The 26217-nt window shown below is 42.5% G+C and overlaps 2 protein-coding genes across 2 annotated transcripts in view; one reads left to right on the top strand and one right to left on the bottom strand.

Moving 5' to 3' along the window:
* The first annotated feature begins 288 nt into the window (after positions 1-288).
* Positions 289-26217, top strand: part of LOC135536688 (uncharacterized) — a 56714-nt gene continuing 30785 nt past the window's right edge. Inside the window, exons 1-2 of the mRNA XM_064962945.1 lie at positions 289-468; positions 25524-25613. Of these exons, the coding sequence (XP_064819017.1) occupies positions 384-468; positions 25524-25613 (175 nt within the window). The 5' untranslated portion in view covers positions 289-383. The remainder of the gene's footprint in view (positions 469-25523; positions 25614-26217) is intronic.
* On the bottom strand, positions 9920-22906 carry LOC135536683 (GTPase IMAP family member 7-like). The gene is made up of 3 exons (XM_064962942.1): positions 22756-22906; positions 21387-21476; positions 9920-10911 (listed from the first exon to the last, which is right to left on the bottom strand). Exons 1-3 carry the CDS (start codon positions 22838-22840, stop codon positions 10040-10042), a joined length of 1047 nt encoding a protein of 348 aa, XP_064819014.1. The 5' UTR covers positions 22841-22906; the 3' UTR covers positions 9920-10039.

The raw sequence follows: 26217 nt of genomic DNA, 5'->3' as shown, positions 1-26217 counted from the left end.
ACAGATCTGGGACCATGCTAGACAAGTATAAAGTTCCATTTGAAAATGCAGTTGTACATGTTATTACATTTTTATCCTTTATTTGTGTCCCGTGTGTCCAACACATTTCATCTTACCCAAAGATGTGGCCTATCTTCTGATTCAGGCAAGTAGCCAAGGTTAAAGTTAAAAAGCAACTTCCAATCAGATGTCAGATCCTATCTGTCCTGAGTAGAATAATGTTTGCCTAGCAACACTCTCTCAAAGGCTAGAAATGACTAGTTGCTGGGAAAATGAAACTTAACAGAATGTAAGGTGCAGCACATTGGGCGCTTTAGTATTGCATGAGTTTTAGACCATTCCATTGGTCGAAGTAAATCTCCACCCACCTGCGGCACCTGGCTATGCAAAACCAGCAGGCCCACTGCTTCAGGGCTCTCAGTGACAACAGGGGACAACAATATACAGATCCGTGCAACCACACTAAAAGTGAGTATTCAACTTAACTACCTTACTAATTAAATGTTGTACAACAATCTACTCTACAGTAGTTGAATAACTGTAGCACAATATTAAGTAGACCTTTTATTGATACCAGGTCTGTTAACATTTATGCATAAATAGTCATATGATTGCATCACTTAACATCAAAATGTCAAAACAATATAATCATGTAGCTGTAACATTCACATTCTGCTATATGTGTGTATTCATACATATTGTTTAATATTGTTTAACAGTGAAAGAGGAAACATGGTTAGACTTTTACCTGAAACATTTACCTTGTTTAGTGCAGAGATAGTGCAGTATACTGTACCTTGGTGTCAACACCCATCTTATAGCAGGTTGTTGCTGTGAGGGACACACCTGCAGGTTTTTGTCAGTACTGACTAAGGTCACGTTCCACTGCTTAGAGGTTGCATGTATTAACCAAGGGATGACTGATAGATAAAACACATGATGTGGTTAGCTGATATATAAAATACCTATCCAGGTGTTGTAAGATCTGGTGTCAGCAACATCTGAGCAGAGGAACAGAGGAACACATCCTTTGTGTTCAGACACCTCCTGATTTACACATTTAGCACTGGTTTCAGTTATACTGATTCCACTTCATTATTGTCTGAACTGTTCCTGTCTGTCAACACAGTAGATGTGATGTTTGACGGTAATGGAACACAGCCTCTAACTGGTCTGTCTGGTCTTAACAGCAGCAGACAGGCAGCGGTAGAATAATAACCATGTTTAGAATGTCATTTGATACGCCCCATATGAGCACATTATGTACGTCTTATCTTAGGGAATGTACTGTGTTTTACAACAGTTGTACCGCATATCATTACTGTTTTTATAGTTTATAGTTTTATAGTTTTTATTGTTTAAATGTAAAATAGCTGAAAAAAATAATAATAATTTAGTCTTTCCTCATCTGTGAAAGTTGGAACTTGGCTTTGGATGAGTCACTGAAGAAATGTGGACTTTGTTTTTTGTAATGAAGTCATTGTCTGTTTCCATGTTTCTGATTGGCTGCAGTAGTAGAAATGGAACGAGGAAGGACTCTGAAGATTCTGTTCCTGTTGACACTCTGTCTGCAAGACTTCACTGGTCAATGCCAAGGTACACACACACACACACACACACACACACACACACTACACACGCTACACATGCTACACACACACATACTGTGCATGAATACACACATAGTGTCTTGATAAATGGCTACTGAAAACGATCAACTTCTTGTCTGTTTCCCGTTTTAGGGCAGCCTTCTAACCTGAGGATAGTTCTGGTGGGGAAGACTGGATCAGGGAAGAGTACAACAGGAAACACCATCCTGGGGAGGGAGGGGTTTAAAGTGGGGGCTTCTCCAGTGTCTGTAACTGCACAGTGTGAGAAACAGAGTGGGGAGGTGGATGGGAGGAAGATTGATGTCATCGACACCCCGGGACTCTATGACACAACAATGTCTAAAGAAGAGATAAAAAGTGAAATAGAGAAGGCCATCTACATGTCAGTCCCAGGACCTCACGCCTTCCTGCTGGTGATCAGACTGGGGGTAAGGTTCACAGAGGAGGAGCAGAACACTGTGAAGTGGATCCAGGACAACTTTGGAGAAGATGCCTCAATGTACACCATCTTGCTGTTCACTCATGGAGATCAACTGAAGGGCAAAACAGTCAAAGGGTTTCTTGCTCAGAGCAAAGCGCTACGGAGACTCATCAATATGTGTGGGGGCAGATATCACTCCCTAATCAATGACAAGAGAAAAGACAACACTCAGGTTAGAGAGCTGCTGGAGAAGATCGAGGAGATGGTGGTGGAGGACAATGGAGGAGAACACTACACCAGTGCTGACTATGAAGAGGCTCAGAGTAAGATCAGAGAGGAGAATATGTTTTACTGTAAACTGGCAGCGTACGGCAGTCTAGCCGCAGCAGGACTAGGGATGGTGTTTGCTTCACCAGTATTGGTGGCAGCAGGTGTAGCTGCAGGCTTCAGCCAAGGGTTTGAATGCACTAAGGAGATGCTAGGCTTTTAAAACACCGGGGGTACGTTCAGTTGGTCTTAACGTTTCGCTACGTATGGCAATGGTACTTACTGAATGATATAACAGTTCTTTCAAAAGCATTTGCAATGTTATAGATATGCTAGCCATGTGGCAGTATGGCCCTAGCAGGGTGTGAACGTGGAAAATCTTAACAAAACACTCCTGCTGCACTGTACACAATTCCCCTCTCATGATCCATAGTTACAGCGTTTCTCAACTCAAATCATGACCATTTATTTTAGTGGAGGTGTATGTATCTAGTGGGGATACATAGCATACATTAAATGGTAGTGTATGTATCTAGTGGGGATATATAGCATGTATTAAATGGTAGTGTATGTATTTAGTGGGGATATATAGCATATATTAAATGGTAGTGTATGTATTTAGTGGGGATATATAGCATGTATTAAATGGTAGTGTATGTATTTAGTGGGGATATATAGCATATATTAAATGGTAGTGTATGTATTTAGTGGGGATATATAGCATGTATTAAATGGTAGTGTATGTATCTAGTGGGGATATATAGCATGTATTAAATGGTAGTGTATGTATTTAGTGGGGATATATAGCATGTATTAAATGGTAGTGTATGTATTTAGTGGGGATACATATCATGTATTAAATGGTAGTGTATGTATTTAGTGGGGATATATAGCATATATTAAATGGTAGTGTATGTATTTAGTGGGGATATATAGCATATATTAAATAGTAGTGTATGTATTTAGTGGGGATACATTAAATGGTAGTGTATGTATTTAGTGGGGATATATAGCATATATTAAATGGTAGTGTATGTATTTAGTGGGGATATATAGCATATATTAAATAGTAGTGTATGTATCTAGTGGGGATACATAGCATGTATTAAATGGTAGTGTATGTATTTAGTGGGGATATATAGCATGTATTAAATAGTAGTGTATGTATTTAGTGGGGATACATAGCATATATTGAATAGTAGTGTATGTATTTAGTGGGGATATATAGCATGCATTAAATAGTAGTGTATGTATTTAGTGGGGATATATAGCATGTATTAAATAGTAGTGTATGTTCTTGTGGGGTGTATGTATTATGGGTAGTGGGTACTGGCTGTATAGGGATATTAAACACAACTGTTGTTATGAATACTCCTGTTTCCAGTTGTTTTTACACATCCTGATACAGTCCTTGAAGTATATTTTCCAGATGGCATAGTAGCTTTAAAAAAAACGTTTTTACGGCAGGATTTATTTTTGTGTTAACTCGCAACTTAAATCACAACAATTGCAGCACCTGTCTTTCTGTCTACAAAATAATTCAGTGGAATGTGTGTGTTCAGTCTATGTGCTTAAGGGCTGTATTCAATCCGGGCGGCTGAAGATCCGTGCTGTAGTGGGATTCAAATTTAAAGGCAATATTCCCACCATTCTCCTCAGAGAATTTCATACAAATAAAAATTGTAAAACATTTAAAGTGGTCCTTTTTGAGATAAAAACGATGCTAAATATATACTGTAAAATACACTGTTTTGCAGTGAAGGTCTACAGTAGCCTCAACAGGATTCTGTAGGGTAGCACCATGGTGCAGCCAGAGGACAGCAAGCTTCCTTCCTCCTCTGGGTACATTGACTTCAATACAAAACCTAGGAGGTTCATGCTTCTCACCCCCTTCCATAGACTTACACAGTACTTATGACAACTTCCGGGGAACATCCTCCAACCTATCAGAGCTCTTGCAGCCTGAACTAACATGTGGTCCACCCAATCAAAGGATCAGAGAATTAATCCAGTACTGAAAGCATAAACTACAGGTAAAATGTGTATAATATGTGGTGAGTAGTTGACTCCAAGAGAGAGAAAGTTAATAGCTGAACAGTTTTGAACAAATTAATTTCTTCCAAAATTAAAGAGAAGCAAGAGAGATAGAGACAAAAAAATCCACTTACTTAGTTTGTAAATGCAGCTATCTAGATTAGCCTACTGAAACACCCTGCTCAAACAGAGGGGTGCTATGTTAGCTGGCTGGCTATAACAGAGGGGTGCTATGTTAGCTAGCTGGCTATAACAGAGGGGTGCTATGTTAGCTAGCTGGCTATAACAGAGGGGTGCTATGTTAGCTAGCTGGCTATAACAGAGGGGTGCTATGTTAGCTAGCTGGCTATAACAGAGGGGTGCTATGTTAGCTAGCTGGCTATAACAGAGGGGTGCTATGTTAGCTCGCTGGCTATAACAGTGGGGTGCTATGTTAGCTAGCTGGCTATAACAGAGGGGTGCTATGTTAGCTCGCTGGCTATAACAGAGGGGTGCTATGTTAGCTAGCTGGCTATAACAGAAGGGTGCCATGTTAGCTAGCTGGCTATGATTATCCAACTCAACACTGCAACTCTTCTAAGGTAAGCTTTTGGTTTTTACTAATTTATTGCCTCCGGGACCCAACGGTGTAAGTGCTAAACTGCTTACTGACTGTACACTGTAATGTTACTGCATGATTGTAGCAGGTTTACTAACACGTTAGTTCTATTAGCTATGCTAACTATGATGTATAAAATAAAAGGTGTTGTGCATTGAAGTCCACAGGCAAAGGGCACAGGGGAAATCCCACTTTCCAATGACACTGTCTTGTATCAGATCCAGGATATGGCAGATGATACCGAATCTTAGGAAGCCTGTGCTTCAAATTAGTTTGCAATTCAATTAGATGAGACATTTCAAATGTAGCCCAACTTCTTTTGTATACAATATTTGCAGATTTTAAGAAAAAATGGGGTGTCTGGAGATACCAAGTGGATGGAGACATTTTAAATATTTCCCCCCTATTCTCAACTCTGACTGGCGAAGGTGTTGTGGATTTGGATCACATGACCAGGGTGATGTGGATTTGGATCACATGACCAGGGTGATGTGGATATGGATCACATGACCAGGGTGATGTGGATTTGGATCATTTGCATAAATACATGGGATCACATCTGGTCAAATTCAAAAATGAATTTCCTTCACAATCTGATCCACGCCAGGGAAAGCAGTGAATGAGTAATCCGTTCACCAGCACTAAATAGACTCAAGCATTGTTCACATTACCCATAAGCACTCCGTTACCTTGCGCCGGATGTCATGCATTTCAATGGGGACGTCCACAGAGGAGTGGAATGGAAAGCCCCCTTGTGGTTGAAGGCTTTGTTGCGAGTCGGACTTTGCACACTTTAACCCTGCAAGATAGCTTGACTTGCTATGAAGTTAGAGAAACAAGTTAAATCAAAAGAAACTGTACAAAACATGTTTTATTATAATCTGAAACAATATATTTATCATTACTTGAATGAAAAAGTAATATTTTGCAATCTCCCAAAATAAATGTGATCTCTATCTTGCGTTACAAACACTGCGCTTGTCAGTTCAGTAGCGGGGAAAGATTTAAAATACATCGCAATGTTTGCGGGGCATCACAGCTTGTCACCGGTTCTAGAGGATTAACTATTGGAGCTGTCCTATGACCAATGCATGTACACTAGTTTTAATGAGATGTGCCTTTCCACATTCTGGCTGTTCAGCAGTGGAGAAAACCCACAACTCAGTTAGTTGGCGGTGAAGATGTTAATTCCCTTTCATTCTACTTCTGGGAGACCAGCTTCTCCTCTCCTGCTGGAACAACATCTAAATATGTCAGCAGACCGTCGGTTGAAAACACCGTGAGAATGTCCCTCTCCTCCTTCCCTCCGATGTTTGACATGCTGGTGTTCAAGAGACAGGCAGACCCATCTCACTGATTAGGTGAGTCAGACATCTTTTACTATTCTTTATAATGTCTTGTTATTTGTTTATAAATATTCAGTTGTTGTTCATAGTTGTTATTGGCAGCACAGGTAAGGTGATTGTGTATAATGAACATTATTTTAATAACGACCGACTGACTGACCGACTGACCGACCATTGATGAAAGCACAGAGAAAGACATGAGAGCAACACAGACAAAAACAGACAGACAGGCAGACAGACAGGTAGACACAGACAAACCATATATATATATATCCCATTTAGCAGACGCTTTTGTCCAAAGCGACTTACAAGTCGGCTGGGGCCACTACTGCATATGGGTGGCCCCAGTGGGAATCGAACCCACGACGCTTGGCGTTGCAAGCGCCATGCTCTACCGACTGAGCCACACAGGACCATGAAGGCAGCCAAGTAAACAAATAATTCATTAATTTAGTGTAAAGTAAAAAATACAATAAATAAAATGTGTGTTTTTTTATGAAGAAAAAGCCATTTTCAATCATGTATTACCAAAGTGGTGCGCAGAGAAAGAAGGCCATGCCTTGCTGGTCTCTAAACTGGTTTAAGAAAGGCTGCAGGAGTGGAGCCTTTAGTAGGACAATCATGTTGAGTGATTGAATTTTTTTGTTTAACCCACATTGAACCTAGAGAAAATATCACAAAATATGAACATGTTCCTTTTTCTATCTATTAGCTTTTCACAAAGATGATTTTTAAAATGTTTGTTTATACATTTACAATAAATACACAGAGAAAAGGGAAGAAAGGTGGAGAGAGGTAGAAGACACAGGCGGTGTATCATGCAGGCGGTGTATCAGACAGGTGGTGTATCAGACAGGCGGTGTATCAGACAGGCGGAGTATCATGCAGGCGGAGTATCATGCAGGCGGTGTATCATGCAGGCGGAGTATCATGCAGGCGGTGTATCAGACAGGCGGTGTATCAGACAGGCGGAGTATCATGCAGGCGGAGTATCATGCAGGCGGTGTATCATGCAGGCGGAGTATCATGCAGGCGGTGTATCAGACAGGCGGTGTATCATGCAGGCGGTGTATCAGACAGGCGGTGTATCATGCAGGCGGTGTATCAGACAGGCGGTGTATCATGCAGGCGGTGTATCAGACAGGCGGTGTATTAGACAGGCGGTGTATTAGACAGGCGGTGTATCATGCAGGCGGTGTATCATGCAGGCGGTGTATTAGACAGGCGGTGTATCATGCAGGCGGTGTATCAGACAGGCGGTGTATCAGACAGGCGGTGTATCAGACAGGCGGTGTATCAGACAGGCGGTGAATCATGCAGGCGGTGTATCATGCAGGCGGTGTATCAGACAGGCGGTGTATCAGACAGGCGGTGTATTAGACAGGCGGTGTATCATGCAGGCGGTGTATCAGACAGGCGGTGAATAATGCAGGCGGTGTATCAGACAGGCGGAGTATCATGCAGGCGGTGTATCAGACAGGCGGTGTATTAGACAGGCGGTGTATTAGACAGGCGGTGTATCATGCAGGCGGTGTATCATGCAGGCGGTGTATTAGACAGGCGGTGTATCATGCAGGCGGTGTATCAGACAGGCGGTGAATCATGCAGGCGGTGAATCAGACAGGCGGAGTATCATGCAGGCGGTGTATCAGACAGGCGGTGTATTAGACAGGCGGTGTATCATGCAGGCGGTGTATCAGACAGGCGGTGTATCAGACAGGCGGTGTATCAGACAGGCGGTGTATCAGACAGGCGGTGAATCATGCAGGCGGTGAATCAGACAGGCGGAGTATCATGCAGGCGGTGTATCAGACAGGCGGTGTATTAGACAGGCGGTGTATCATGCAGGCGGTGTATCAGACAGGCGGTGTATCAGACAGGCGGTGTATCAGACAGGCGGTGTATCAGACAGGCGGTGTATCATGCAGGCGGCGTATCAGACAGTCTCGAGCTTAATGACGAGTTTGGAGGGTACTGTGGTGTTAAATGATGAGCTGTAGTTGATGAACAGCATTCTTACATAGGTATTCCTCTTGTCAAGATGGGTTAGGGCAGTGTGCAGTGTGATTGCGATTGCATCGTCTGTGGACCTATTGGGGCGGTGAGCAAATTGGAGTGGGTCAAGGGTGTCAGGTAGGGTGGAGGTGATATGGTCCTTGACTAGTCTCTCAAAGCATTTCATGATGACGGAAGTGAGTGCTACGGGGCGGTAGTCGTTTAGCTCAGTTACCTTAGCTTTCTTGTGAACAGGAACAATGATGGCCCTTTTGAAGCATGTGGGAACAGCAGACTGGGATAGGGATTGATTGAATATGTCTGTGAACTCACCAGCCAGCTGGTCTGCGCATGCTCTGAGTACACGGCTAAGGTTGCGTTCTGGGCCGGCAGCCTTGCAATGGTTAACAAGTATAAATATTTTACGCTGGCTGCGGTGGAGAGCCCGCAGGTTTTGGTAGCGGGCCATGTCGGTGGCACTGTATTGTCCTCAAAGCGAGCAAAGAAGTTGTTTAGTTTGTCTGGGAGCAAGACATCGGGGTCAGCGACGGAGCTGTTTTTTTTGTAGTCCTTGATTAACTGTAGACCCTGCCACATACCTCTTGTGTCTGAGCCGTTGAATTGCAACTCTACTTGCAGCTATTGTAATGCTATTTTAAACATTTTGTCACGATGCTGAGAGAAAACAGTCATGTTTTTTCATCTTAATCTTATGTAAGTGTCATAACCAACCATAAAATAACTACAGTGGTAGGTTCTGTGGGTTCTGACTCTTATGTAGGTGTCATGACCAGTCATATAATAACTACAGTGGTAGGTTCTGTGGGTTCTGACTCTTATGTAGGTGTCATAACCAGCCATAAAATAACTACAGTGGTAGGTTCTGTGGGTTCTGACTCTTATGTAGGTGTCATAACCAGCCATAAAATAATGTAAGATATGTCACAAACAGGTCTAAATATATGTATCATGACAGTGTTGTGACCATATTATGACAGGTTATGACACATTATGTCAGCTGTTATGACATATCATGACATAGCTATGACTGTAAAATATATGCAAAATATGCACCCGTCATACATTTGAATTGTGTTTTTAACTATAAAATTACTATTTTTTGATAAACTGTTCTATAAAAGTCTGACCATTGAGTGTCTCACAATAGAACAAAACAACAACACCCTGCCTTGAAGCAATGTGTTGAAAAACGGATTCTCGTCATTTACATAATAGCACATATTTAATGAGGTTTTCATTTAAAAATAAATAAAACTTGCATATCTGTTTATATGAGTCATTGGATGGTTTGGTAGTTGGGTTTTCCAAGGGACTCTACAGGCCAACATACCTGATCTGAGTTGTAAATATAAACAAAAAGAGTTGCCTGGTAATGGGAATGTTCTCAAACCATTACTGCCCATGATATCGGCATGGTTACAGGTTCCACATTAGGACCATTGGGGAGATGCAAATGGCCGCCCTCCAGATAACAAGGCATTAGTGTGAAATAATACCCAACATCTGATCTGAGGCTTTTGACCATTCTTTGTTCTTAGTCATTGTTGGGGAAAAATTGTATCCAGATCAGATGTTGGGTACTATATTTATTGAATAGTATATGAATCCTATCAATTAAAATGTCAAATTTAGGCACAATATATTTTATTTATTTATTAATTTCTCAGAGATCAAATTCTATTTATATTATATAACACAATAATTAATCTTAATTTCAAAACAATCTGAGATGGTGGATGTGGAAATCTTATTTCTCCTGGTCTTCTGAGGTGAAATAGGTGTCCATGCACTGATAACCTTTAACAGCGGCTAATGCAGCCCCTGCTGTTAACGACCATGGAGAGCTGAACATGGCTCCCAACCCCAATGCAGCCGTACTGGCAAGTGCTGACCACTTGCAGTCATTCAATTTCTCTTCTCTTCTTCTTCTTTCTTCCTCCTCCTGTCTCCTCTCTCTCTCTCTCTTCTCCTTTTCCTGTTTCTTCCTCTCCTCCTCCTCTTCGATCTTCCTCTGGGCCTCCTGGTACATCTCATTGGTGTAGTGTTGTCCTCCATTCTTCTTTACCATCTCCTCTATCTTCTTCAGCAGCTCTGGGACCTGACTGTCTTCTCTCTTGTCATTGATTAGGGAGTGATATCTGCCCCCACAGATATTGATGAGTTTCCGTAACTCTTTGCTCTCAGCCAGAAACTCTTCCACTGATTTACCCTTCAGTTGATCTCCATGTGTGAACAGCAAGATGGTGTACATTGAGGCTTCTTCTCCAAAGTTGTCCTGGATCCACTTCACAGTGTTCCTCTCCTCCTCTGTGAACCTCCCCAGTCTGATCACCAGCAGGAAGGCGTGAGGTCCTGGCACTGACATTTCTATACATCTGACTATTTCACTTTTCATCTCTTCTTTAGACATTGTTGTGTCATAGAGTCCCGGGGTGTCGATGACATCAATCTTCCTCCCATCCACCACTCCACTCCGTTTCTCACTCTGTGCAGTCACAGACACTGGAGAAGCCCCCGCTCTAAACACCTCCCTCCCCAGGATGGTGTTTCCTGTTGTACTCTTCCCTGATCCAGTCTTCCCCAGCAGAACTATCTTCAGGTTAGAGGGCTGCCCTGAAACTGTGGAAACAGACAATAAATTATTGATTTTGCAATTATATGTTAAGATAAATGCACAACACAGAGGACTAAAGGTCAAGAGGACTAGACGTCAATAGAGTTCAAACGATCAATGGAAATAATGTTTTTTCTGTAATAGGGGATTATTTATCAATGGGTCAGACATATGGGAGGAATTTGTCTCGACATTGAGCCTGAAATAGGCCATTGGCCCAGTTTTATAGCAAGGAATTATAATTGGTCAACTGTAGGCTAGGGTAGGTTTATTATTATTTATTGCTAACACTTGGTGCCGTGACCAAGATGAATTGGTCGTAACCAACAACAAGGAAAGACTCAACTGTGTATTGATCCAGGGGAAAGAGAGAGAGAGCGTTTTGAGCTCAACCCATTGGATTCAACACTTAATTTCCTGATTGACTGCTAACATATTGCTGGGTGAGTCTAGACCGATATCTTTTTATTCTTTTTATTTGACCGTTATTTGACCAGGTTGTCAAGTTAACCAAGTTGTCTGAGAACACGTTCTCATTTACAGCAACGACCTGAGGAATCGTTGCAGGGGAGAGGAGGGGGATGAATGAGCCTATTGTTAGCTGGTAATGATTAGGTGATCATGATGGTATGAGGGACAGCTTGAGAATGTAGCCAGGACACCAGGGGTTAACACCCCTACTCCTACGATAAGTGCCAAGGGATCTTTAATGACCTCAGAGAGTCAGGACACCCGTTTAATGTCCCATCCGAAAGACGGCACCCTACACAGGGCAGCGTCCCCAATCACTGCCCTGGGACATTGGGATATTTTTTTAGACCAGAGGAAAGAGTGAGACCTATTGGTCCTCCAACACCACTTCAGCAGCATCTGGTCTCCCATCCAGGGACTGAACAGGACCAACCCTGCTTAGCTTCAGAAGCAAGCCAGCAGTGGGATATCATTTAAAAGAACCAAATCAGGATAAAATAAGTGCATGCAATGAGTGATACGTATCTGTAATGTATAAGGTTTAGTCCTTTGTTTGCACTGTTACAGGTTTGTTAAATCTCTATTATACGGGTTCAAGTCCTCTATTAAAAAGGTTTGAGTCCTTTTTGTGAAACCTTCTTTTTTGCAAAGAAGTGAGTTGCAAGTTGAGTAGCAATTTTTGACACGTGGGTAATGTAAGACTTCAACAAGCTTTTGAAGTGAACACAAGTTTTATGGGTAACCAGGCCCTACAGTTTTGAAAAATAAGAGGTTATAGTCCTCAACGGAGGTTATAAATATATACACTGCTCAAAAAAATAATGTGAACACTAAAATAACACATCCTATATCTGAGTGAATGAAATATTCTTGTTAAATACTTTTTTCTTTACATAGTTGAATGTGCTGACAACAAAATCACACAAAAATTATCAATGGAAATCAAATGTATCAACCCATGGAGGTCTGGATTTGGAGTCACACTCAAAATTAAAGTGGAAAACCATACTACAGGCTGATCCAACTATGATGTAATGTCCTTAAAACAAGTCAAAATGAGGCTCAGTAGTGTGTGTGGCCTCCACGTGCCTGTATGACCTCCCTACAACGCCTGGGCATGCTCCTGATGAGGTGGAGGATGGTCTCCTGAGGGATCTCCTCCCAGAAGTGAACACGCCAACTCCTGGACAGTCTGTGGTGCAACGTGGCGTTGGTGGATGGAGCGAGACATGATGTCCCAGATGTGCTCAATTGGATTCAGTTCTGGGGAACGGGCGGGCCAGTCCATAGCATCAATGCCTTCCTCTTGCAGGAACTGCTGACACACTCCAAGGTCTAGCATTGTCCTGCATTAGGAGGAACCCAGGGCCAACCGCACCCCTCACAAGGGGTCTGAGGATCTCCTCTCGGTACCTAATGGCAGTCAGGCTACCTCTGGCAAGCACCTGGAGGGCTGTGCTGCCCCCCAAAGAAATGCCACCCCACACCATGACTGACCCACCACCTAACCGGTCATGCTGGAGGATGTTGCAGGCAGCAGAACGTTCTCCACGGCATCTCCAGACTCTCATGTCTGTCACATGTGCTCAGTGTGAACCTGCTTTCATCTCTGAAGAGCACATTTGCCAATTTGCCAATCTTGGTGTTCTCTGGCAATTTTTATTTATTTATTATTATTTTTACCTTTACTTAACCAGGCAGGCCAGTTAAGAACAAATTCTTATTTTCAATGACGGCCTAGGAACAGTGGGTTAACTGCCTGTTCAGGGGCAGAACGACAGATTTGTACCCTGTCAGCTCGGGGGTTTGAACTCACAACCTTCCGATTACTAGTCCAACGCTCTAACCACTAGGCTACCCTGCCGCCAAATGCCAAACGTCCTGCACGGTGTTGGGCTGTAAGCACAACCCCCACCTGTGGACGTCGGGCCCTCATACCACCCTCATGGAGTCTGTTTCTGACCGTTTGAGCAGACACATGCACATTTGTGGCCTGTTGGAAGGTAATTTTGCAGGGCTCTGGCAGTGCTCCTCCTTGCACAAAGGCGGAGGTAGCGATCTTGCTGCTGGGTTGTTGCCCTCCTACGGCCTCCTCTACATCTCCTGATGTACTGGCCTGTCTCCTGGTAGCGCCTCCATGCTCTGGACACTACGCTGACAGCAAACAGCAAACCTTCTTGCCACAGCTCGCATTGATGTGCCATCCTGGATGAGCTGCACTACCTGAGCCACATGTGTGGGTTGTAGACTCCGTTTCATTCAACCACTAGAGTGAAAGCACCGCCAGCATTCAAAAGTGACCAAAACATCAGCCAGGAAGCATAGGAACTGAGAAGTGGTCTGTGGTCACCACCGGCAGAACCACTCCTTTATTGGGGGTGTCTTGCTAATTGCCTATAATTTCCACATGTTGTCTATTCCATTTGCACAACATCATGTGAAATGTAAGTGGACAGTTTTGATTTCACAGAAGTGTGATTCACTTGGAGTTACATTGTGTTGTTTAAGTGTTCCCTTTATTTTTTTGAGCAGTGGGGAGAACAAGTATTTGATACACTGCCAATAAAATGCAAAGTAATTACTTAAAAATCATACAATGTGATTTTCTGGATGATGTTTGATTTATGTCTCTCACAGCTGAAGTCTACCTATGATAACAATGACAGACCTCTACATGCTTTGTAAGTAGGAAAACCTGCAAAATTGGCAGTGTATCCTTTTTACTTGTTCTCCCCACTCTATATTTATGATTTTGTTTTTTGGGGGGATATATATAAACATAGAGATATATATTATGCAACCTTTGAAGTTAATGAAATGGCATTGTTAGTTATAAAACCACTCTGGAAAAGGGTGGAACAGCTCCTCCAGATGTGAGCATGAAAAATATTTTAGATTCACTGTCTAGTGATATGAAGAACCATTTCAAAGTAGAGAAGTGTAGGCAAGATAATTTTTTTATTTTACCTTTATTTAACTAGGCATGTCAGTTAATTAAGAACAAATTCTTATTTTCAATGATGGCCTAGGAACAGTGGGTTAACTGCCTTGTTCAGGGGCAGAACAAAATATTTTTTCCCTTGTCAGCTCGGGGATTCGATTTTGCAACCTTTCGGTTATTAGTCCAACACTCTAACCACTAGGCTACTTGCTGCCCTAATAAAGACATATTTTGTCATTGTTGACAAAGATGTAATATGGAATCTGTCTGACATACAAAATGCTTGGGGGAAAATACAGAGAATGTCTTACTCGTTGATAAAAACAAGATGGTGATAGGACCGTGATAGGACATTGCAGAGAGATACAGATGGTTTGAGAGCTCTTGGTGAACAGATAAAAACTGTGAAAGGAGAAATTCAACAATTACAGACAAGGGTCGTAAAAACAGACTTGGCCCCAACATGTGGACCTTTTGTTCACTTCATCTACCCCCCACTGAGTTGAACAAGGCAGATCAGGTTGTAAGCATCTGGTCAGCACTGCCTGGCTTTGAGTCAACAGATACTGACAGCGGTGACGAACAATCTCTTACGCCAACCAGGCTGTAAAAGGCAGTAAAGACAAACCTCCAGTGACAGTAATCACATATAAATCTCTAAAACAGTTGGATGAATAGTCAAAACTTTGAAACATCCACGAGACGGTTGGTTATGAAGAAATGGGACCCTTTGAAGCGTTAAGAAACTCTACAATCTACATCCATACGATGGGTTACAGTTATTTGTTTTGAACAGCCGTGAACATGGCAAACTTGAAGAAAAGGTTTATAGAGCGGTGGGTGGTGAAGAGCAAGATATGGCCGATGGATAGAGAGCCAGACATGTTTTCCTTAAGGCTCTGAACAATGGGTGGTGAAGAGCAAGATGTGGCCGATGGATGGAGAGCCAGACATGTTTTCCTTAAGGCTCTGAACAATGGGTGGTGAAGAGCAAGATGTGGCCGATCGATAGAGAGCCAGACATGTTTTCCTTAAGGCTCTGAACAATGGGTGGTGAAGAGCAAGATGTGGCCGATGGATGGAGAGCCAGACATGTTTTCCTTAAGGCTCTGAACAATGGGTGGTGAAGAGCAAGATGTGGCCGATGGATGGAGAGCCAGACATGTTTTCCTTAAGGCTCTGAACAATGGGTGGTGAAGAGCAAGATGTGGCCGATGGATGGAGAGCCAGACATGTTTTCCTTTAAGGGATTGACCAATGCAATCACCAAGTGTGTTCAAAAACTGAAAGAATCGTTTGTTGAATTTGAAGAAAGGTTTAGAGCAGAGGTGGTTAGACACAGTAGGTTACCCAACATGGAAGATGAAGGTGCTCCAGTTTTGGAGGAATTGAGTGTAATCACCCAGCAGTGAAAAACTTTTGTTTCCACAACTATGGACTGGCAGAGGCAAAACTAGGATGACATCATCGACAGGCTGTCACGACTGGACAGAGACATCAATCACCATAATAACCGGCTGTGAACTAGTGATTATGTTAAGAATGATGGTTTTTTCTAAGATATGTTTAATGCTAGCTAGCATCTTACCTTGGCTCCTTGCTGCCCTCGCGTAACAGGTAGTCAGCTTGCCACTCAGTCTCCTCATGGAGATCAATGTAACAGGTGGTCAGCCTGCCACTCAGTCTCCTCGTGGAGATCAATGTAACAGGTGGTCAGCCTGCCACTCAGCCTCCTCGTGGAGATCAATGTAACAGGTGGTCAGCCTGCCACTCAGTCTCCTCGTGGAGTGCAATGTAACAGGTGGTCAGCCTGCCACTCAGCCTCCTCGTGGAGATCAATGTAACAGGTGGTCAGCCTGCCACTCAGTCTCCTCGTGGAGAGCAATGTAACAGGTGGTCAGCCTGCCACTCAGTCTCCTCGTGGAGATCAATGTAACAGGTGGTCAGCCTGCCACTCAGCCTCCTCGTGGAGATCAATGTAACAGGTGGTCAGCCTGCCACTCAGTCTCCTCCTGGAGATCAATGTAACAGGTGGTCAGCCTGCCACTCAGCCTCCTCATGGAGATCAATGTAACAGGTGGTCAGCCTGCCACTCAGTCTCCTCCTGGAGATCAATGTAACAGGTGGTCAGCCTGCCACTCAGTCTCCTCGTGGAGATCAATGTAACAGGTGGTCAGCCTGCCACTCAGCCTCCTCGTGGAGATCAATGTAACAGGTGGTCAGCCTGCCACTCAGTCTCCTCGTGGAGATCAATGTAACAGGTGGTCAGCCTGCCACTCAGTCTCCTCGTGGAGATCAATGTAACAGGTGGTCAGCCTGCCACTCAGTCTCCTCGTGGAGATCAATGTAACAGGTGGTCAGCCTGCCACATAGCCTCCTCGTGGAGATCAATGTAACAGGTGGTCAGCCTGCCACTCAGCCTCCTCGTGGAGATCAATGTAACAGGTGGTCAGCCTGCCACTCAGTCTCCTCGTGGAGATCAATGTAATCGTCCATAATCGGCGTCCAAAAATGCCGATTACCGATTGTTATGAAAACTTGAAATCGGTGCCCACCCTACTGAGAACGGAAACGCACAAAACACAGCTAAAATTCATATTGGAGACATCAGACAGACAAGTAAAAGAGACGTGAGACTCCTGAAGGGGGACGTGATGTAGTACCAGGACAGTGGGTGATGGTAACAAACACATGTAACAGAGACGTGAGACTCCTGTAGGGAGACGTGATGTACTACCAGGACAGTGGGTGATGGTAACAAACACATGTAACAGAGACGTGGGACTCCTGTAGGGAGACGTGATGTAGTACCAGGACAGTGGGTGATGGTAACAAACACATGTAACAGAGACGTGAGACTCCTGTAGGGGGACGTGATGTAGTACCAGGACAGTGGGTGATGGTAACAAACACATGTAACAGAGACGTGGGACTCCTGTAGGGAGACGTGATGTAGTACCAGGACAGTGGGTGATGGTAACAAACACATGTAACAGAGACGTGAGACTCCTGTAGGGGGACGTGATGTAGTACCAGGACAGTGGGTGATGGTAACAAACACATGTAACAGAGACGTGGGACTCCTGTAGGGAGACGTGATGTAGTACCAGGACAGTGGGTGATGGTAACAAACACATGTAACAGAGACGTGAGACTCCTGTAGGGGGACGTGATGTAGTACCAGGACAGTGGGTGATGGTAACAAACACATGTAACAGAGACGTGGGACTCCTAAAGGGGGACGTGATGTAGTACCAGGACAGTGGGTGATGGTAACAAACACATGTAACAGAGACGTGGGACTCCTAAAGGGGGACGTGATGTAGTACCAGGACAGTGGGTGATGGTAACAAACACATGTAACAGAGACGTGGGACTCCTAAAGGGGGACGTGATGTAGTACCAGGACAGTGGGTGATGGTAACAAACACATGTAACAGAGACGTGGGACTCCTGAAGGGAGACGTGATGTAGTACCAGGACAGTGGGTGATGGTAACAAACACATGTAACAGAGACGTGGGGATTAACTCCTGTAGGGGGACGTGATGTAGTACCAGGACAGTGGGTGATGGTAACAAACACATGTAACAGAGACGTGGGGATTAACTCCTGTAGGGGGACGTGATGTAGTACCAGGACAGTGGGTGATGGTAACAAACACATGTAACAGAGACGTGGGACTCCGGAAGGGGGACGTGATGTAGTACCAGGACAGTGGGTGATGGTAACAAACACATGTAACAGAGACGTGGGACTCCTGTAGGGGGACGTGATGTAGTACCAGGACAGTGGGTGATGGTAACAAACACATGTAACAGAGACGTGGGGATTAACTCCTGTAGGGGGACGTGATGTAGTACCAGGACAGTGGGTGATGGTAACAAACACATGTAACAGAGACGTGGGACTCCTGTAGGGGGACGTGATGTAGTACCAGGACAGTGGGTGATGGTAACAAACACATGTAACAGAGACGTGGGACTCCGGAAGGGGGACGTGATGTAGTACCAGGACAGTGGGTGATGGTAACAAACACATGTAACAGAGACGTGGGGATTAACTCCTGTAGGGGGACGTGATGTAGTACCAGGACAGTGGGTGATGGTAACAAACACATGTAACAGAGACGTGGGACTCCTGTAGGGGGACGTGATGTAGTACCAGGACAGTGGGTGATGGTAACAAACACATGTAACAGAGACGTGAGACTCCTGTAGGGGGACGTGACGTAGTACCAGGACAGTGGGTGATGGTAACAAACACATGTAACAGACACAATAGGGCCAAAATGGGAAGGTCATTATCAAGTGTTACTCATAATGGGGAACTGGGTGGACCACCCACTGTATTTTTGGTTAGTTAGTTAGCTGTTGGTGAAGTAGGCTAGTCTAGCTTAGGGGTGTTTTTGGTTAGATAGTTAGCTGTTGGTGAATTAGGCTAGTCTAGTTTAGGGGTGTTTTTGGTTAGTAAATTAGCTGTTGGTGAAGTAGGCTAGTCTAGCTTATGGGTGTTTTTGGGTAGTTAGTTAGCTGTTGGTGAAGTAGGCTAGTCTAGCTTATGGGTGTTTTTGGTTAGTTAGTTAGCTGTTGGTGAAGTAGGCTAGTCTAGCTTAGGGGTGTTTTTGGTTAGTTAGTTAGCTGTTGGTGAAGTAGGCTAGTCTAGTTTAGGGGTGTTTTGAATACTTATTGTTTCTTTCCTTCCTTACAATCATTAATCCCGCACAACAACCAGGCGGGCCGGCTGTCTAATAAAGACAAACTAATCATCACAAACAGGTGCTACCAATAAACATACAAGGAGGGGGAGGAAAGACAATCAGTGGCAGCTAATAGGCCGGTGACGACGACCGCCGAGCGCCACCCGCCCGGGAAGGGAAACCACCCTCGGTCGGACTCGTGACAACTGCAGTCGTCATATTAGGGAAATCTAGGTGAAATGTCTAACGTTTTCATGAAAATCGGGACATGCTTACTCTATGTGAAATATACATTTCTCTTGAAACCAGGACGTTACTTTCATTATTGTGTCCTTCGTTACAGGTTACGAGAATCTACCTTCTGAAGCTGCAGCAATATCCCTTGACCCAACGACTACCTGAAATGACACCAGGTCACCGGTGAAGTGTTCATTAGAGAAGTCCTCATCAACCAGTGGAACGGAAGAAGAATTCCTCACTACGGGCAGACTGTCAGAACATCATCTCTAATAGTTGTCTATGTGGGACTGATACCAGTGTGGAAGAGCTGGTCACTTTGGTGAATGATTACCTTGCCAATAGGACAATGGACTATTGTTGTCTTGTAGACAATTCTTTTTTCGTGTGAGTTTCCTCCTAATTCAGGATGTGGTAGGAATCGTAAGGGACATCATCATTACACCTGTTGATACTTATTTTCTATAACTCTGTTTGAAATCTATTTCTTATTGTAACATCAAGTAAAACATTGTCATGCCCTGACCTTAGAGATCCTTTTTATGCCTCTATTTCGGTTTTGTCAGAGAGTGAGTTGGGGTGGGCATTCTATGTCTGGTGTTCTATGTTTTCTTTACTCTGTGTTTGGCCGGGTGTGGTTCTCAATCAGAGGCAGCTGTCTATCGTCTATGTGGGGTTCTAGGTTGTTTTTTCTATGTTGGGATTTTTTGGTATGATTCCCAATTAGAGGCAGCTGTCTATCCTTGTCTCTGATTGAGAACCATACTTAGGTAGCCTTTTCCCACCTGTCTGTTGTGGGTAGATGTTTTCTGTTTTGTGTCTGCACCAGCCAGAACTGTTTCGTTTTGTTCACTCTCTTTGTTGTTTCAGTGTTCAGTTTATCTATTAAATTACAATGAACACTTACCACACTGCGTTTTGGTGACCTTCTTTCCAGGACGAACGTTACAAATATGTCCTTTGTGTTTTATAGAAATGTAATGTGTTTAACGTGAATGATTTTATGCTTAATGCTGATGTTTTCTATTAGTTTCCAAAAATAAATTTGAAGTATATTTCTTTTTAAAATGGTCTAGGGGGAGTGGAAGAATATTTTACGATAACTACACAACGCAGAGGACGAGAGGTCAATAGATTACGTATGATCAATAAAAATAGTGTTTTTTCTGTAATTGGGAATTATTGATCAATGGGTCAGAGACCTGGGAGAAGTTTGTCTAGACATTGAGACTGAAATAGGTTACTTGTTATTTTGCAATTGGACCAGTTTTATTGCAAGGAATTCTAACTGGTCAACCACAGGATATGGTTGGGTTATAACACTACATCCTGTCTCTTTGTTCTGTGGAGAGAATCACTGAGGACAGGGGAGAATGAACATCTACCTCTCAGCATAACATCTATGATTTGTCCTCTTTGAATAAAACTATTTTTCTCACGCTGATTTGCTTTGGGGTCTGTGCTATTGAAGAGTAACATCAACTGCTAACACTGATAGTGGGTGTCTTGATAAAAGGCTACTGAAAACTCTGTGTGTGTGTGTCTTTCCTGGTTGAGGGTTGACAAGACATTAACTGCTTCTCTTCTAGTCAAATAACATTCAGATTATACACCAATATATACCCAATAAGACATGCCACCAGAGGTCACTTCACAGTCCACAAGTCCAAAATTAAACAAATAAATAAAAAATATTAAATATCTACTCATGGAATGGCAGGACAAGTGAAGGGACACACAAACAAACACATGTTTTTTGTATTGTATTATAATAATAATATTTATGTATTTGTGTGACTGTCCTTGTCTATCAGTGTTTAGTTACTTGTCATGTTTTGAGTTTTCTGTTGACCCCAGGAAGAATATCTAGCCTCTGGAAAAGACAATGGGATCCAAAAAAACAAGTAAGTGTGTGTGTGTGTGTATAGCATGTGTGTGTAGCGTGTGTGTGTGTGTAGCGTGTAGTGTGTGTGTGTGTGTGTAGCGCGTGTGTGTGTGTGTGTTATGTTGTGTGTGTGTAGCGTGTGTGTGTGTAGCGTGTGTAGTGTGTGTGTGTGTTGTGTTGTGCGTGTGTAGCGTGTGTAGCGTGTGTAGTGTGTGTGTGTGTGTGTGTGTGTGTGTGTGTGTGTGTACCTTGGCATTGACCAGTGAAGTCTTGCAGCCAGAGTGTCAACAGGAACAGAATCTTCAGAGTCCTTCCTCTTCCTTGTTCCATTACTAAAACTGCAGCCAATCAAAAACATGGAAACAGACGATGACCTCATTGCAAGTCCACATTTCTTCGGTGCCTCATGCAGTGTTCTGCAAAGTTTCTACTTTTACAGATAATAATTTTTTTTAAACTATTAAACTATAAACTATAAAACAGTAGTGATATGCTGTATAACTGTGGATAAACACAGTACTTTCCTTAACAACGTAGCCGACATCAGGTGAACAGAATGTGCTCATATGGGGCGTATCAAATGACATTCTAAACATGGTTATTATTCTACCGCTGCCTGTCTGCTGCTGTTAAGACCAGACAGACCAGTTAGAGGCTGTGTTCCATTACCGTCAAACATCACATCTACTGTGTTGACAGACAGGAACAGTTCAGACAATAATGAAGTGGAATCAGTATAACTGAAACCAGTGCTAAATGTGTAAATCAGGAGGTGTCTGAACACAAAGGATGTGTTCCTCTGTTCCTCTGCTCAGATGTTGCTGACACCAGATCTTACAACACCTGGATAGGTATTTTACATATCAGCTAACCACATCATGTGTTTTAGCAATCTGTCAGTCATCCATTGGTTAATGCATGCAACCGCTAAGCAGTTTGACCTTAGTCAGTACTGATAAAAACCTGCAGGTGTGTCCCTCACAGCAACAACCTGCTATAAGACGGCTGTTGACCCAAGATCAGCCTACAACAACATCTCTGCACTAATCAAGGTACAGTATTCTGCACTAATCAATATACAGTATACTGCACTATCTCTGCACTAATCAATATACAGTATACTGCACTATCTCTGCACTAAACAATATACAGTATACTGCACTATCTCTGCACTAAACAAGGTACAGTATACTACATTATCTCTGCACTAAACAAGGTACAGTATACTGCACTATCTCTGCACTAAACAATATACAGTATACTGCACTATCTCTGCACTAATCAATATACAGTATACTGCACTATCTCTGCACTAAACAAGGTCAATGTTTCAGGTAAAAGTCTAACCATTCTTCTCCTTTCACTGTTCTACAATATTAAAATGTGTATAAGTACAAACATACTGTATAGCAGAATGTGATTGCTAACAGCTACATGATTATATTGTTTTGACATTTTGATGTTAAGCGATGTAATCATATGATTATTTATGCATCAATGTGAACAGACCTGGTATCAATAAAATGCCAACTTAATATTGTGCTACAGTTATTCAACTAATGTAGATAGATTGTTGTACAACATTTCATTAGTAAGGTAGTTAAGTTGAATACTCACTTTTAGTGTGGTTGCACGGATCTGTATATTGTTGTCTGCTGTTGTCACAGAGAGATCTGAAGCAGTGGGCCTGCTGGTTTTGCATAGCCAGGACCTTAAGGACCAATGGAATGGTCTAAAACTCATGTGAAACTGAAGCACCCAAGGTGTCTCACTTGTTACATTCTGTTAAGTTTCATTTTCCCACAAACTAGTCATTTCTAGCCAATGAGAGAGTGTTGCTAGGCAAACATTATTCTACTCAGGACAGATAGGATCTGAATTCTGATTGGGTGTCGCTTTTTAACCTTGGATGCTTGCCAGAATCAGAAGATAGGCGTCACATTCTGACCTTAGTTCCTTTGTTTTGTCTTTGTTTTAGTATGGTCAGGGCGTGAGTTGGGGTGGGCAGTCTATGTTTGTTTTTCTATGTTGGTTTTTTAACCTATTTTCTTCTCAGAAGGAGACTTCTATGTGTTCAACACATTTCATTTTATCCAAAGATGTGGCCTATCTTATGATTCTGGCAAGCAGCCAAGGTTGAACAGCCGATACCCAATCAAAATTCAGATTTAGCCTATCCTGAGTAGAATAATGTTTGCCAAGCAACATTCTCTCATTGGCTAGAATTGAGTATGTGCTGGGAAAATGAAACCTAGCAGAATGTAAGCTGCAGCACATTGGGCGCTTTAATTTTGCATGAGTTTTAGACCATTCCATTGGTTGAGGTAAATCTCCACCCACCTGGGGCATCTGGCTATGCAAAACCAGCAGGCCCACTGCTTCAGGTCTCTCAGTGACAACAGGGGACAACAATATACAGATCAGTGCAACACGATAAGTGAGTATTCAACTTAACTACCTTACTAATTAAATGTTGTACAACAATCTACTCTACAGTACTTGAATAACTGTAGCACAATATTAAGTAGACCTTTTATTGATAACAGGTCTGTTAATATTTGTGTAAATAATCAGAATCATCATCATAATCAATCCATAATCATATTTATGGGTAAATAAACATACGTTACAGTATGTTTGTATTTATACACGTTTTAATATTGTAGAACAGTGAAAGGAGAAGAATGGTTAGACTTTCACCTGAAACATTTACCTTGTTTAGTGCAGAGATAGTGCAGTATACTGTATATTGATTAGTGCAGAGATAGTGCAGTATACTGTACCTTGTTTAGTGCAGAGATAGTGCAGTATACTGTATATTGATTAGTGCAGAGATAGTGCAGTATACTGTATATTGATTAGTGCAGAGATAGTGCAGTATACTGTATCTTGTTTAGTGCAGAGATAGTGCAGTATACTGTACCTTGTTTAGTGCAGAGATAGTGTAGTATACTGTACCTTGTTTAGTGCAGTATACTGTATATTGATTAGTGCAGAGATAGTGCAGTATACTGTATATTGATTAGTGCAGAGATAGTGCAGTATACTGTATATAGATTAGTGCAGAGATAGTGCAGTATACTGTACCTTGTTTAGTGCAGTATACTGTATATTGATTAGTGCAGAGATAGTGCAGTATACTGTATATTGATTAGTGCAGAGATAGTGCAGTATACTGTACCTTGTTTAGTGCAGAGATAGTGTAGTATACTGTACCTTGTTTAGTGCAGTATACTGTATATTGATTAGTGCAGAGATAGTGCAGTATACTGTACCTTGTTTAGTGCAGAGATAGTGCAGTATACTGTACCTTGTTTAGTGCAGAGATAGTGCAGTATACTGTATATTGATTAGTGCAGAGATAGTGCAGTATACTGTATATTGATTAGTGCAGAGATAGTGCAGTATACTGTATATTGATTAGTGCAGAGATAGTGTAGTATACTATATCTTGTTTAGTGCAGAGATAGTGCAGTATACTGTATATTGATTAGTGCAGAGATAGTGCAGTATACTGTACCTTGTTTAGTGCAGAGATAGTGCAGTATACTGTACCTTGTTTAGTGCAGAGATAGTGCAGTATACTGTATATTGATTAGTGCAGAGATAGTGCAGTATACTGTATATTGATTAGTGCAGAGATAGTGCAGTATACTGTACCTTGTTTAGTGCAGAGATAGTGCAGTATACTGTACCTTGTTTAGTGCAGAGATAGTGTAGTATACTGTACCTTGGGTCAACACCCATCTTATAGCAGGTTGTTGCTGTGAGGGACACACCTCCAGATTTTTGTCAGTACTGACTAAGGTCAAACTGCTTAGACGTTGCATGTATCAACCAATGGTTGACTGATGTGGTTAGCGGATATGTAAAATACCTATCCAGGTGTTGTAAGATCTGGTGTCAGCAACATCTGAGCAGAGGAACAGAGGAACACATCCTTTGTGTTCAGACACCTCCTGATTTACACATTTAGCACTGGTTTCAGTTATACTGATTCCACTTCATTATTGTCTGAACTGTTCCTGTCTGTCAACACAGTAGATGTGATGTTTGACGGTAATGGAACACAGCCTCTAACTGGTCTGTCTGGTCTTAACAGCAGCAGACAGGCAGCGGTAGAATAATAACCATGTTTAGAATGTCATTTGATACGCCCCATATGAGCACATTCTGTTCACCTGATGTGGGCTACGTTGTTAAGGAAAGTACTGTGTTTATCCACAGTTATACAGCATATCACTACTGTTTTATAGTTTATAGTTTAATAGTTTTTTAAAAATTATTATCTGTAAAAGTAGAAACTTTGCAGAACACCGAAGAAATGTGGACTTTTTTTTTGCAATGAGGTCATCGTCTGTTTTCATGTTTTTGATTGGCTGCAGTTTTAGTAATGGAACAAGGAAGAGGAAGGACTCTGAAGATTCTGTTCCTGTTGATACTCTGGCTGCAAGACTTCACTGGTCAATGCCAAGGTACACACACACACACACACACACTACACACGCTACACATGCTACACACACACACAACACAACACACACACACGCTACACACACACAACACAACACACACACACACGCTACACACACTACACACACAACACAACACACACACACGCTACACACACACAACACACACACACACTACACCCACACACACACACACACACACACACTTTCTTGTTTTTTTGGATCCCATTGTCTTTTCCAGAGGCTAGATATTCTTCCTGGGGTCAACAGAAAACTCAAAACATGACAAGTAACTAAACACTGATAGACAAGGACAGTCACACAAATACATAAATATTATTATTATAATACAATACAAAAAAACATGTTTGTTTGTGTGTCCCTTCACTTGTCCTGCCATTCCATGAGTAGATATTTATTTTTTATTTATTTGTTTAATTTTGGACTTGGGGACTGTGAAGCGACCTCTGGTGGCATGTCTTATTGGGTATATATTGGTGTATAAGCTGAATGTTATTTGACTAGAAGAGAAGCAGTTAATGTCTTGTCAACCCTCAACCAGGAAAGACACACACACACAGAGTTTTCAGTAGCCTTTTATCAAGAC

This window comes from Oncorhynchus masou, unplaced genomic scaffold, assembly GCF_036934945.1.
Source record: "Oncorhynchus masou masou isolate Uvic2021 unplaced genomic scaffold, UVic_Omas_1.1 unplaced_scaffold_650, whole genome shotgun sequence".
Lineage (NCBI taxonomy): Eukaryota > Metazoa > Chordata > Actinopteri > Salmoniformes > Salmonidae > Oncorhynchus > Oncorhynchus masou.
Note: the sequence above shows the minus strand (reverse complement) of the source record. Positions and strands in the feature narration are given on the sequence as shown.

Coding starts and splice junctions, on each gene's coding strand:
- LOC135536683 (XM_064962942.1), bottom strand. CDS start 22,840: ATGCAAAACCAGCAGGCCCACTGCTTCAGATCTCTCTGTGACAACAGC. Junction 21,477..22,755: donor TCCGTGCAACCACACTAAAA/GTGAGTATTCAA, acceptor GATTGGCTGCAG/TTTTAGTAATGGAACAAGGA. Junction 10,912..21,386: donor CTTCACTGGTCAATGCCAAG/GTACACACACAC, acceptor CTGTTTCCACAG/TTTCAGGGCAGCCCTCTAAC.